A 14,114-nucleotide genomic window follows, 5' to 3' on the forward strand; every position below is an offset into this window, starting at 1 on the left:
TTTTATTAACATCGTAGGGGCAGGGGGAATGGGTTTTATTAACGTCGTAGGGGGAATGGGTTTCATTAACATCGTAGGGGCAGGGGGAATGGGTTTTATTAACGTCGTAGGGGCAGGGGGAATGGGTTTCATTAACATCGTAGGGGCAGGGGGAATGGGTTTTATTAACGTCGCGGGGGGAATGGGTTTTATTAACGTCGTAGGGGGAATGGGTTTCATTAACATCGTAGGGGCAGGGGGAATGGGTTTTATTAACGTCGCAGGGGGAATGGGTTTTATTAACGTCGTAGGGGCAGGGGGAATGGGTTTTATTAACGTCGTAGGGGCAGGGGGAATGGGTTTTATTAACGTCGTAGGGGGAATGGGTTTTATTAACGTCGTAGGGGGAATGGGTTTTATTAACGTCGTAGGGGGAATGGGTTTTATTAACGTCGTAGGGGGAATGGGTTTTATTAACGTCGTAGGGGAATGGGTTTTATTAACGTCGTAGGGGGAATGGGTTTTATTAACGTCGTAGGGGGAATGGGTTTTATTAACGTCGTAGGGGGAATGGGTTTTATTAACGTCGCAGGGGGAATGGGTTTTATTAACGTCGCAGGGGGAATGGGTTTTATTAACGTCGTAGGGGGAATGGGTTTTATTAACGTCGTAGGGGGAATGGGTTTTATTAACGTCGCAGGGGGAATGGGTTTTATTAACGTCGCAGGGGGAATGGGTTTTATTAACGTCGTAGGGGGAATGGGTTTTATTAACGTCGCAGGGGGAATGGGTTTTATTAACGTCGCAGGGGGAATGGGTTTTATTAACGTCGTAGGGGGAATGGGTTTTATTAACGTCGTAGGGGGAATGGGTTTTATTAACGTCGCAGGGGGAATGGGTTTTATTAACGTCGCAGGGGGAATGGGTTTTATTAACGTCGTAGGAGCGGGGGGAATGGGTTTTATTAACGTCGTAGGAGCAGGGGGAATGGGTTTTATTAACGTCGTAGGGGCGGGGGGAATGGGTTATATTAACGTCGTAGGGGGAATGGGTTATATTAACGTCGTAGGGGGAAGGGGTTTTATTAACGTCGTAGGGGCAGGGGTAATGGCTTTTATTAACGTCGCGGGGGGAAATGGTTTTATTAACGTCGTAGGGGGAATGGGTTTTATTAACGTCGTAGGGGCAGGGGGAATGGGTTTTATTAACGTCGTAGGGGGAATGGGTTTTATTAACGTCGTAGGGGGAATGGGTTTTATTAACGTCGCGGGGGGAATGGGTTTTATTAACGTCGTAGGGGGAATGGGTTTCATTAACATCGTAGGAGCAGGGGAATGGGTTTTATTAACGTCGTAGGAGCAGGGGAATGGGTTTTATTAACGTCGTAGGGGGAATGGGTTTTATTAACGTCGTAGGGGGAATGGGTTTTATTAACGTCGTAGGAGCGGGGGGGGATGGGTTTTATTAACGTCGTAGGAGCAGGGGGAATGGGTTTTATTAACGTCGTAGGGGCAGGGGGAATGGGTTTTATTAACGTCGTAGGGGCGGGGGGAATGGGTTTTATTAACGTCGTAGGGGCGGGGGGAATGGGTTTTATTAACGTCGTAGGGGCGGGGGGAATGGGTTTTATTAACGTCGCGGGGGGAATGGGTTTTATTAACGTCGTACAGGGGAATGGGTTTTATTAACGTCGCAGGGGGAAGGGGTTTTATTAACGTCGTAGGAGCAGGGGGAATGGGTTTTATTAACGTCGTAGGGGCAGGGGGAATGGGTTTTATTAACGTCGTAGGGGCGGGGGGAATGGGTTTTATTAACGTCGTAGGGGCGGGGGGAATGGGTTTTATTAACGTCGTAGGAGCAGGGGAATGGGTTTTATTAACGTCGCGGGGGGAATGGGTTTTATTAACGTCGTAGGAGCGGGGGGAATGGGTTTTATTAACATCGTAGGAGCAGGGGGAATGGGTTTTATCAACGTCGTAGGAGCAGGGGGGTGGTAATTGAAATGTTCTGAAGAGACTAGTGGGACTAGTATAGGTGTGTGATAATGAGCTGGCGCAGATCCTCAAGTCTGTGTACTGGACTATGTAGAGATACTGTGGGTTGAACACATGATACAGGCAGCACAAAGGTCTAAAGAAAAACACAACACATGCTTTGAGTTTGGAAGTCAACCTCCAGTCAACCTCCAAATCACAGAACTCTATAGTCATAAATTATTCTTAGTCACAAGGTATATGGCTATCAATGTTAGAAATAAAACAGGAACCTCCAGGCTACTAGCCTATACAGCCTTGTGTGTGTGTGTGTGTATGTCCACTCAGGCTTAAATGGCCATCGAGGCAATTCTCCTGGAAGGCCGCATAATTGGTGGCTAATGGCATGGCGGTGTGGCCATTACAGGATGGCGTGGGGAGCATTCGAGCACAGTACACCTCTACCGCTGTGTGTGATATACCGGGGGTTCTATAGGGCCCTGCTGCCGTGGCGACGTGACATGCATCCTGATGAGAAGACCAATCAATACCTCGTAGGATCAGGAGACTGAGGAGAGAAAACACAACTAGCGCTTTCCTCTACCGCTCCAGCCTGATTTATGTAGAGCTTATGTAGACTAGCCTCTATACCCTGTCTTTACTTCTTCACCTGCACTCCTCTTCCTCCACTCTGTTTCTCTTCATCCTCTATATTATTCACCTGCTCTCCTCTTCCTCCACTCTGTTTCTCTTCATCCTCTATATTATTCACCTGCTCTCCTCTTCCTCCACTCTGTTTCTCTTCATCCTCTATCTTATTCACCTGCTCTCCTCTTCCCATCCCCTCTTCATCCTCTATATTATTCACCTGCTCCCCTCTTCCCATCCCCTCTTCATCCTCTATATTATTCACCTGCTCTCCTCTTCCCATCCCCTCTTCATCCTCTATATTATTCACCTGCTCTCCTCTTCCTCCACTCTGTTTCTCTTCATCCTCTATATTATTCACCTGCTTTCCTCTTCCCATCCCCTCTTCATCCTCTATATTATTCACCTGCTCCCCTCTTCCCATCCCCTCTTCATCCTCTATATTATTCACCTGCTCTCCTCTTCCTCCACTCTGTTTCTCTTCATCCTCTATCTTATTCACCTGCTCTCCTCTTCCCATCCCCTCTTCATCCTCTCTCACCTAGTATTCCAATCACTCCCCTTACAACCAGTTTCACTGACATTCCTCCATGGAATACATCCAGCCTCTCTCTCTGGTTATATGCTGTAACGGTGTAGCACAGTATTTTCTTCCCAAGATTTAACAATAAAACCAAGGTGTTTCTTTATAATTGGGGAAAAAATACACTTGCTATAATAGCAAAGCAGCACTTTTTGTAGATCCAGGGACAGGCTTGCTAAGAACCAAATCCCACAATAGCGTAAGGGTTGCGTCCTTGCAGTGGTGTGGGCTTATAGAGGAGACATTTAAAGCTTCGCTAACTGGTAATGTAGCACAGGTTCCTATAGCTCAGTGGTTCCCAACCTTTTCCTTTCTAGGAACCAAATCACCATCAAAAGCGCGAGGACCACCATTCACATAGTGTCAGAATTGTTTTACATTAAATATCTTAGCGGTCAAATTTAGACTTCATGTTATCAGTGAATGTAGCAGATTAAATATATTACAGATGGATGTTTGTTTAAACAATTTGTATTATAAACAGTTTTAGATTACTTTTCACAACAGGTTGAAAACCACTGCTCTAGCTGAATGTAAAATGTTGGTTCCATAGGAACACCATTAATGATCAAGCTAGGCTTTATCAATGACCAGAGAGCATGATTTGATAAATGTGCTCTGCTAAGTGCAGGGCGGTGGTACGGCAAATGATTCACAAATCATCTCTGAAAGCACCATCTAGGCCACAACGTGTGCTTAGTACAGCAACCATGCTGCTCCCAAGGGCCCGTTTTCAAATAATTTCCCATTACATACGCGTTATGTTGTGTCCGTGTCGTGCGATGTAAAGGTAACACACTGATTGACCCATGTTTGAACGGTACATATACACAGTTAGGGGTCATCACCAAAGCATTTCACATGTGCCATGTTATCTATACCAACCTCACATTTAAAAAGTCTACAGGGAAATACATTATTCAGAGTGTCTGTACATTATTCTGAATATCAATCATGAAGTCAGAGTGAACATACTTCTGTAATGAAACTGCTTATTTTCTCCCCATTTTAAAGCACTGTGCTACTTCAAAGACAGTTGGGGAAGAGTCTTGGCGGCTGAAGAGAGACTGGTAGAATCCCAAATGACACCCTATTCCCTTTATACTGCACTACTTGTGACAAAAGCAGTGCACTAGAAAGGGAATATGGTGCCAATTGGGACGTAGCCACTGAGGAGAGAGAGAGAGACAGCCGTCCCAGAGTTAACACCGAAAAATGACAATGAGGGAAGAAGGCGGGCGACTAGGCTGTCTTTTAAAGGGAAAAGTCCATTTCCAGCTGAAAAGAACAGCGGGCATATGAGAGGACTGACAGCCTTGACAATTACATGAGTAAAATAGGCGCAGACTCGGTGATAACCCCTCGGATTCTATTAAACTCCAGAACTCTAAATGAATTCTCAAACAGGGAAATAATCACACACACTTTCTGCTAAAAGAACAGACTTTCCCTCCTCTTCTGCTCTTTACTCCAGTGTGAGCGAGACAGAAACAGAAGTGTAAAAAATTATGTTGTCTGTGTGCAAATATCTGTGAGAGAGTGTGTGTGCTCAATTTGCATGTACCCACTCATTTTAACACCCAGCTCCAGGCTCTTGGGACACCCAGCTCCAGGCTCTTGGGACACCCAGCTCCAGGCTCTTGGGACACCCAGCTCCAGGCTCTTGGGGAGGGCGTGTTAAAAGATGGTAAAGGCCCAGGGTTAACCTCTCTGTATTACTGCCGCTGCCGTGACCTGTACTACAACGACTGCCGCTGCCGTGACCTGTACTACAACGACTGCCGCGACGACTGCCGCTGCCGTGACCTGTACAACGACGACTGCCGCTGCCGTGACCTGTACTACGACGACTGCCGAAGCCGTGACCTGTACTACGACGACTGCCGAAGCCGTGACCTGTACTACGACGACTGCCGAAGCCGTGACCTGTACTACGACGACTGCCGAAGCCGTGACCTGTACTACGAGGACTGCCGAAGCCGTGACCTGTACTACGAGGACTGCCGAAGCCGTGACCTGTACTACGAGGACTGCCGAAGCCGTGACCTGTACTACGACGACTGCCGAAGCCGTGACCTGTACTACGAGGACTGCCGAAGCCGTGACCTGTACTACGAGGACTGCCGAAGCCGTGACCTGTACTACGAGGACTGCCGAAGCCGTGACCTGTACTACGAGGACTGCCGAAGCCGTGACCTGTACTACGAGGACTGCCGAAGCCGTGACCTGTACTACGAGGACTGCCGAAGCCGTGACCTGTACTACGAGGACTGCCGAAGCCGTGACCTGTACTACGAGGACTGCCGAAGCTGTGACCTGTACTACGAGGACTGCCGAAGCCGTGACCTGTACTACGAGGACTGCCGAAGCTGTGACCTGTACTACGAGGACTGCCGAAGCCGTGACCTGTACTACGAGGACTGCCGAAGCTGTGACCTGTACTACGACGACTGCCGAAGCCGTGACCTGTACTACGACGACTGCCGAAGCCGTGACCTGTACTACAGTAATATTACTGCTGTATACTGATAGTTTTCTCTGGTGGACAGAAGCATGTAACAGTACTGGTAACTTAACGTCTGTCAGACGTGATGTCTCACCTTGAACCTTATCCCAGAGCGCAGGTTCTTCCTCACTGATCATCTGGACAAATCACCATTTCACAGGTGTTCACATCTTGCGAATTTCAGAAGGGGAGGGGACATTTGGCCCACAGACTTGCTCAGAACTCGCAAAGAGAGGGAGGTGGAGCTACCGCCCTGCTTCCGTTCCCCATTGTAGTATATTTTGGAACACGTTGGCCCCCAGAACTGGAGCCCTGCCAACTTGTTGTTGTAAACACATACCAACTTGTTGTTGGCAGGGCTACAGTCCATATGACTGAACTGAGCTATCCGGACATTATTTTAACAGCACCAAGAGAGGACAGACACTCACATGGAGATACATGGCTGGTCCTATCCCTCCCTCCCTCCCCCAAAAAATCATTAAATTAAAGATGACAAAGAAGAAAACAGCTCTCTTCACAGATGCTGAAGGCGTATAGAGTCCCCACCTCCCTCACTTTTTAAAATTTTCGATTGGATCGTCGTTCCGAGCGAGGGATCCCTGATACACTCATCCCGCGGCGTGGTGGAATCGTGGCACGCCGTGGCGTCTCGGCCCCCAAAATGATTCATTTTTCTATTACGGCGATGAGCGTGTGAAATGAGCTATATAATCAATAGCGTAGGTTTGTAAACAGGGTCCGTTCTCCGGGGAGCGTGTTGTTCTTGTGTGTGTGTGTGTGTGTGTGTCTGTTGTGAGAGAATCTGTTGGCTGTCAAGGCAATGCAGGGATGACGCTGGTCTTGCTATATGTTTACAAGGGCTATTTACAGCAAATAAAAGCCATAACTCGCTAAAATGAGGGTGGCTTTCTCAGACACAACATCATAAGGGAAATAAGGGGACAGTGAAATACAAGAGGGCCCTGTAGGAAGATCAATTTCAGTTTAACCTAATCATATAGTGGTAATCATCACAATGATATGGTAGAAGTGAAACCCCTCATTTCTCAGGTCTCTGAGGGGCTAGCGCGTGTGTGTATGTTCATTTGTGTGTGTGTGTGTAAGAATAATCAATAATTTGGTGGGTGCTTATATTTGTCCTGTTACACATTTGTATTAGTGTGTAATGCAAATGCTTTTATTGCTTGTGTGTGTGTGTGTGTGTGTGTAAGGGATCACACAGGTCAGACGGCTCTATAGACTGCAGTTCACGGCTATGCTCACACACCCGACATGTGTCACCGCTCCAGTCGTGACCTGTCAATTACCACATATGGCTGTGTGTGTGTGTGTGTGTGTGTGTGTGTGTGTGTGTGTGTGTGCGCGTGTTTAACCAACAATGGAAGGGAGCAATATTTAATATGAAAGAAGTGTAATTTCTATGCATTCAAGCTAGAATACAAAAACACATGACTGGTTCCTGCTGAACTGCACTAATAACAGTGCAGCCATTTAATTCTAACCTCCTGTACCTCTTCCTGTCCTCAGAAGAGTATTAACAGCACTGGAAGACATTTGCTAAGTAGTTTCAACAGAAGTTATATGAAGGGCACAGCCCCAAGATCCAGACAAAATGTAAATATTATCTGCAGATCCTAAGCTAGAAAGTGGTAACTTGAAATCTTCAAATGTAGCCGACTGGTCATGTTTCAGTGGAGTACGGTATAGCATTAGAAAGCCCAGCAGAACAAGATGTTTTACAGATACTACGATAATACTATATAGTCCTCTGTTTTGGTTATGGGAATGGTCCCACCTATGAGGAGCACAGTGATCATCACCCTGGTTACAGAGGGAAATGAGCTGCCATCAGGGCCATTAGTCATCAACCCCTAGCTAGTGGGTGTACAGGCACTTGTTCCAGCCCAGCACTAAAACACTTAATTCACCTAATCAACAGCTGGTCTTGATGATTGTGAAAGGCAGTGTTAGTGCTGGGCTCAGAATGGAACAAAACCAATTGACAAAGGGGGGGATTGAGAAACGGTTGGAGGGGGTTAGGGACTTACATAAAGCTGGGTGCGTAGCCTCTCGTCCTCAGCGCTGACCTTCTCCCTGATGACAGCCTGCGTCAGGGTATTATGGGTCGTGGTTCTCTCCAGCTCCAGGATACGACCCACCTCATCCTTCACACTGGCCTGGGCCTCAGCCTCAGCAAAGGATGCAGCATGGACCTTCTCCTCCTCCAGCCTGACAGAGACAGAGAGTTAACATTTACAATACTAGATAGACAAAGAACACACAAGCAGACACGCACACAGACACACATGATGTACACAAACATACACAGCTCAAGTTTATGAAATCTGAAAAGTAGTGTGTGTAATTATTAATTATAATTTTGGTGAGTTTGATAGTCACATTGTTTGTAAGTGAATATCTCAGGAATAGTTAAATGAGTTGTCAGGACTATAATAATTTTTATCACATTAAATAAGAGCTTATCAAGAAATGTCCTCTGTAGTGGTCACCCAGATGCCATAACTATGTTTTTCACCTACTGTACCCATTGACTGTAATGTACATGTTTTCATATGTAAATCCTAATGACCATTACAGGTGACAATTTTGCACATACAACACCAACAAATTTTTTTTTTTTCCCCCACCCCAAACAACAATGAGTCATCATCACCGGTCATCAGTCTTCAAGTATGCTATACATAATCAATACATGACATTCAAGGAGTAGGGTATTTGATGCAAACATAGGCATTATTTTATAACATTAGTCTACATTATCTTGCTGACTGGAGGAAGGCAATTTGGCATTGGCTTGCAAATGAAAGCCGCTGCATCATCTTTCAAATGATTGTCACTATTCTACCGATTTTTAAAATAACGTACAAATGTAGGCTAATAATACAATGTAATAATTGCATATTTGATCTAGCTCAATGAAAACTTGGACAGTGAGCATAAATCGCATTTCGATAGATGCATGCGTCAGTACCTAGGCTATCTAGTAACGGAAATTAATTTACAAGGATGTGTGTACTGGCTACTGTAGGAAAGTTACAAATCTAAATTAAACATTAGTTCCATAAATGAGCCTTTAAGTCCATACGTGTCATCCTATGACTTGGACGTTATGGTGAACACTCACTAGTCTTTCCCTCTCATTTTAGTAGCTGTACTTTGCCGTAATGATCTGATCACACCATGCAACGAGGGATGTAGCCTACAGTCAGAGAAGGGAGATGGACAGTGTTGATAGGCAGGTGAACTGTCCAAAGGGGTTACAAGGTAAAAGTGGGAGGCGGGATTAGGTGGTCTCCTGTCCTCCTTGCTTGGCAGAGATATCAGAAAAAAGGGCAACTTCATAACATAAAATGTACCTTATATGCCATATCAAATAATCGATTGGACTTCCCGAATGTAGTATTTCCGCTGTGACAGAACGTAATTTATTTTGTAGATATGCGTTATTCCACAAAGTTCTATCTAGCGCTGCAGTGAGTGAGAGGGGGCTGTATAACCACGTGACGTAGCTCTACCTCACTCTCCCTGAGTGAAAGAGGTGAGCACTTTGACAGACAGTCCAACGAGTCAGAGGGGTTTAGGAACAGACACATGTTGCTGTTATTCCCCTTTAAATCCACAAGCTGGTCTTGTGGTTCGCCAGCTGGCAGAAAGAGGGCGACATTGAAGACTTTACAGTTGAAAATGACAAAGGAAGATGATCATTTGAAGTTTGAAAGCTATGACGCAGTTGGTTTTTCTAGTTAAAACAGATAAACCAAGTCTGGCTTTGCTTTGAAATGCCTCAAAACCCTAAGTTTGGAGATTCATTTAGACGTGACACTTTCCTGCAAAAACCCCCCCAGACATATTTACATAGGAAGAGTGCAGTGTTATTTTGAGCTGGTAAACCTGCACACTTCCCACCAGGCAGTTCGAACGATGCAACTTTTTGAAGCGTCACTAGGCATTAGATTCGTATAGTTGCCTAGCAACACGTTCATCGCTACACTGCGCTGGTGTGATTGGTGAAGTAAAGGAAGATCCCTGAACAGTGAGATCCAAACTGTTCCTCTGTTTAGAATCAAACACACCAGCCTAATATACAGTGCATTCATAAAGTATTCAGACCCCTTGACTTTTCCCACATTTTGTTATGTAACAGCCTTATTCTAAAATTGATTACATAGATGTTTCCCCCTCATCAATCTACACACAATACCCCATAATGACAAAGTAAAACCTTTTGGGGGGACATTTATACAAATGTATTCAAAAATAAACTATTTACACAAGTATTCAGACCCTTTACTCAGTACTTTATTGAAGGACCTTTGGAAGCAATTACAGCATCGAGTCTTCTTGGGTATGACGCTACAAGCTTGGAACACCTGAATTTGGGGAGTTTCTCCCCAGTTTCTCTGCAGATCCTCTCAAGCGCTGTCAGGCTGGATGGGGAGCGTTGCTGCAAAGCTATTTTCAGGTCGCTCCAGAGATGTTCGATCGTGTTCAAGTCCGGTCTTTGGCTGGGACAGTCAAGAATATTCAGAGACTTGTCCTGAAGCCACTCCTGAGTTGTATTGGCTGTGTGCTTAAGGTCATTGTCCGGTTGGAAGGTGAACCTTTGCCCAAGTCTAAGGTCCTGAGCGCTCTGGAGCGGGCTGTCATGTGCCTTTTACTGAGGAGTGGCTTTACGTCTGGCAACTCTACCATAAAGGCCTAATTGATGATGGTTGTCTTTCTGGAAGGTTCTGCCATCTCCACAGAGGAACTCTAGAGCTCTGTCAGAGTGACCATTGGGTTGTTGGTCTCCTCCCTGACCAAGGCCCTTATCCCCTGATTGCTCAGTTTGGCCGGGCGGCCAGCTCTAGGACGAGTCTAGGTTGTTACAAACTTCTTCCACTTAAGAATGATGGAGGCCACTGTGTTCTTGGTGACCTTCAATAATGCAGAAATGTTTTGGTACCCTTCCCCAGATCTGTGCCTTGACACAATCCTGTCTCGTAGCTCTACGGACAATTCCTTTGACCTCAAGGATTGGTTTTTGCTCTGACATGCACTATCAACTGTGGGACCTTATATAGACAGGTGTGTGCCTTTCCAAATCATGTCCAATCAAGTTAATTTACCACAGGTGGACTCCAATCAAGTTGTAGAAACATCAAGGATGCTCAAAGGAAACAGGATGCACCTGAGCTCAATTTCAAGTCTCATAGCAAAGGGTCTGAATACTTATGTAAATAAGGTGTTTCAATACATTTGCAAACATTTTTTAAGACTGTTTTCACTTTGTCATTATAGGGTTTTGTATGTAGATTGATTACATTATTTTTTCTCATCAATTTTAGAATAAGGCTGTAACGTAACAAAATGTGGAACAAGTCAAGGGGTCTGAATACTTTCCGAAGGCACTGGAAGTGAAGTAAAGACACAATGAACCACTGAGGAGAAATTTGGGTGTAATTTGCCTACAATACTGACTGAGGAAATATATCAAATCAACAACGTTGACCTACGCTCTAAAATTTAACTTAAATTATTCTATGGCTGAAACAGTAACAGGAAGGCTAGAAATCACAGATAGATGGGTAGCTCGATAGTGATCAAACAAAGTTAAAATAACATTCCTATGACCACCAGCCCACAACAACCCACCATTAAACTGATAGACGAATCAAACAGTCCATCATCCACCACAAAGACCTTCTATAGGTTGACTGGCCCTGGGTGAAATGGTCCAATATACAGCTGATGTTATGTCTGCTACCTCTGATGTCAGAGAGGGGGTGACGTGCAATGTTTTTCAGAGTGAAGTAGAGCGAGAGGGGGAAGGAGAGAGAGTCTAGCCATGTCCAGTCTCGCAGTCCACTGAGCTGCACATGTCAGCACTCTCCATCCGTCATGGGCTCACACACACAGCAGAATAACATTCCTTTTCAAAAGACAAAACCATTCTGTTATCCATCTCTCCAGTGTAATAGTGAGTGAGCTTGCGGATCTTCTGTGTGTGTTTACATGCCTGCCTGCCTGCCCGCGTGTTAATGTCAGGTGTGTGTGTGTGCTCTGAGATCATCTTTAATGGCTCCTTCCCTCCACCAGGTCCTACAGACCTTTAAAGACACTGAAGGAGCCCAGGGAGTCAGAGGAGATCGGGTTGAAGGCAGCTAAAGGAGCGGCCATTAGCCCTGGCCAACAACAGAGCAACTCAGACAAGACGAAAAGTCAACACCGCAACAATGAGAAGTAATGGGAGTGCCTTGCTGAGAAACAACAGCAAAGCAGAACCTTTAAAACCCACACACACTCTTAACAAGTGCAAACCCAAGCAGAACGGCTATCGGAGGGCAAGGTGCTATCTATCCACCTACCTCACCTCTATTGCTTTCTGATCATTATTGCCCGTCTAGGGATATTGAACACATTTTTCATTCGCTGTGGAAGACTGGCAAGAGAGAAAGTGTGTGTGTGTGTGTGTGTGTGTGTGTGTGTACCTACCAGGGGGAAAGGAATCATCTTCCTGTGAATAGGTGGATGCTTTCCCCCCTCCACATGTGGAGATAGAGACTATAATCTTTGGTTAAAGAACTGGGAGATTGGCTGTTTGGGGCTGGGTGTGTTTTTAGATGGCTCAGTGGTTTGAGACTTGAAAATAGGGCGAGGGTGTGTAAAAGAAGGTTATTGAGGGGTATCATCACTTTGGAGAGGACTGCATGTGCTCCTCTCCCCAGCCACTCCAGAGCGGCACCCAAAACACAACACTCTGCTTTCAGCACGTTGAAAGTGACCTTGAACAAGTAGCACTTGAAAGTGCTTCACTTTTGGTGACACAGAGTGAAATGTAGGAAAAATAAACTGCTGTGTCACAAATGTTATGACGAGTCCTTAACGAGTCCTTAACGAGTCCTTAAAAAAAACAATTGACTGGGATGTTCAGTCAGTCTCAAGGTTGAGGGCATGTACATACAGTAGGTGTTGAGGTTAAGGCCAGGCAAACAGTGATCCTGTTAGGTCAACATGTACATACAGTAGGTGTTGAGGTTAAGGCCAGGCAAACAGTGATCCTGTTAGGTCAACATGTACATACAGTAGGTGTTGAGGTTAAGGCCAGGCAAACAGTGATCCTGTTAGGTCAACATGTACATACAGTAGGTGTTGAGGTTAAGGCCAGGCAAACAGTGATCCTGTTAGGTCAACATGTACATACAGTAGGTGTTGAGGTTAAGGCCAGGCAAACAGTGATCCTGTTAGGTCAACATGTACATACAGTAGGTGTTGAGGTTAAGGCCAGGCAAACAGTGATCCTGTTAGTTCAACATGTACATACAGTAGGTGTTGAGGTTAAGGCCAGGCAAACAGTGATCCTGTTAGGTCAACTTGTACTAAGGTCACCACTATGTGGTAAGGTCAATTAACACGCTCTTATTTTGTAGGCGTTCCAAACCATTCTCTACTGCCCTACGGCCTTCTGCTTATCCAACTACCAAAATACGCTGACAGATCTTTTAAAGAGCAGGTTTAAACACACTTATGGACTTCGCACCGATTGAACTTCCATTCATTATTATGTGTTATGTTGTGTCTCATGTGTAACTATGAATGCTGCCAGCTTGGTCAGAGTTCACTGGGAAAAAATGTGTCAATCTCAATGTGACTTCTCTGGTTAAAGACACACACACACACACACACACACACACACACACACACACACACACACACACACACACACACACACACACACACACACACACACACACACACACACACACACACACACACACACACACACACACACACACACACACACCTCTATCAAATAGGATCTGGGTCAACAAACTGTTGAATTCCAAAATACTGTACCTCAGATCTTCTCAAAGACCGCTCCTCCTCTCCTACACCCCTCCCCCTTAAAATCTCAGTCTCCCCGCTCGCAGAGTTGTAGATATGGATTGTGGCAGTCTTGTGTAACGGTGCTGAGGTGTGCCCAGGGCCCGAATCAAACACCTCTGAACAAAGAGGTTTAACGGCACCATGCAACTTTAATGTGGGAATAATGTTGTTGAATGCTGGGGATGAATCATTGATGGGTTGGCCCCCTCCGCCCCCCCCCCCCCCGACACCTAGGAGGGGGGGGTAGAAGAGGCTGGTATAACCAGAGGATGGAGGGTGGCTCCAGATACCTTTCAGTCAGTCAGTGAAGTAGTACCACCTTTCTATAGGAGTTGAGCCCTTCTTACACCTGGCCAATGAGGACGCCTGGTGTGACCTGTACTAAAGCTAAGCTGCTTCTCTCACTATGGAGACAGCAAAAGCAAATGTGAATTCTAATTATTATTATAGCTTTGTTTTCCGCTAAAGAATCAAACGTAAGATCAGGTTGTGGAGAACATAATTTCTGGCAGAAAATGCTATTAATGGACTGTGT

The 14,114-nt window shown here is 45.5% G+C and overlaps 1 protein-coding gene across 5 annotated transcripts in view; it reads right to left on the reverse strand.

Annotated features, from left to right (window-relative positions):
• The window catches only part of chchd3a (coiled-coil-helix-coiled-coil-helix domain containing 3a), a 300,509-nt gene that overhangs the window by 259,795 nt on the left and 26,600 nt on the right, over positions 1-14,114 (reverse strand). For all 5 annotated transcript variants that reach the window (XM_071332144.1, XM_071332145.1, XM_071332141.1 and 2 more), the window contains exon 5: positions 7,741-7,921. In XM_071332144.1, the coding sequence (XP_071188245.1) occupies positions 7,741-7,921 (181 nt within the window). The remainder of the gene's footprint in view (positions 1-7,740; positions 7,922-14,114) is intronic.

The sequence above is a fragment of the Salvelinus alpinus genome, chromosome 11 (assembly GCF_045679555.1).
Source record: "Salvelinus alpinus chromosome 11, SLU_Salpinus.1, whole genome shotgun sequence".
Taxonomy (NCBI): domain Eukaryota; kingdom Metazoa; phylum Chordata; class Actinopteri; order Salmoniformes; family Salmonidae; genus Salvelinus; species Salvelinus alpinus.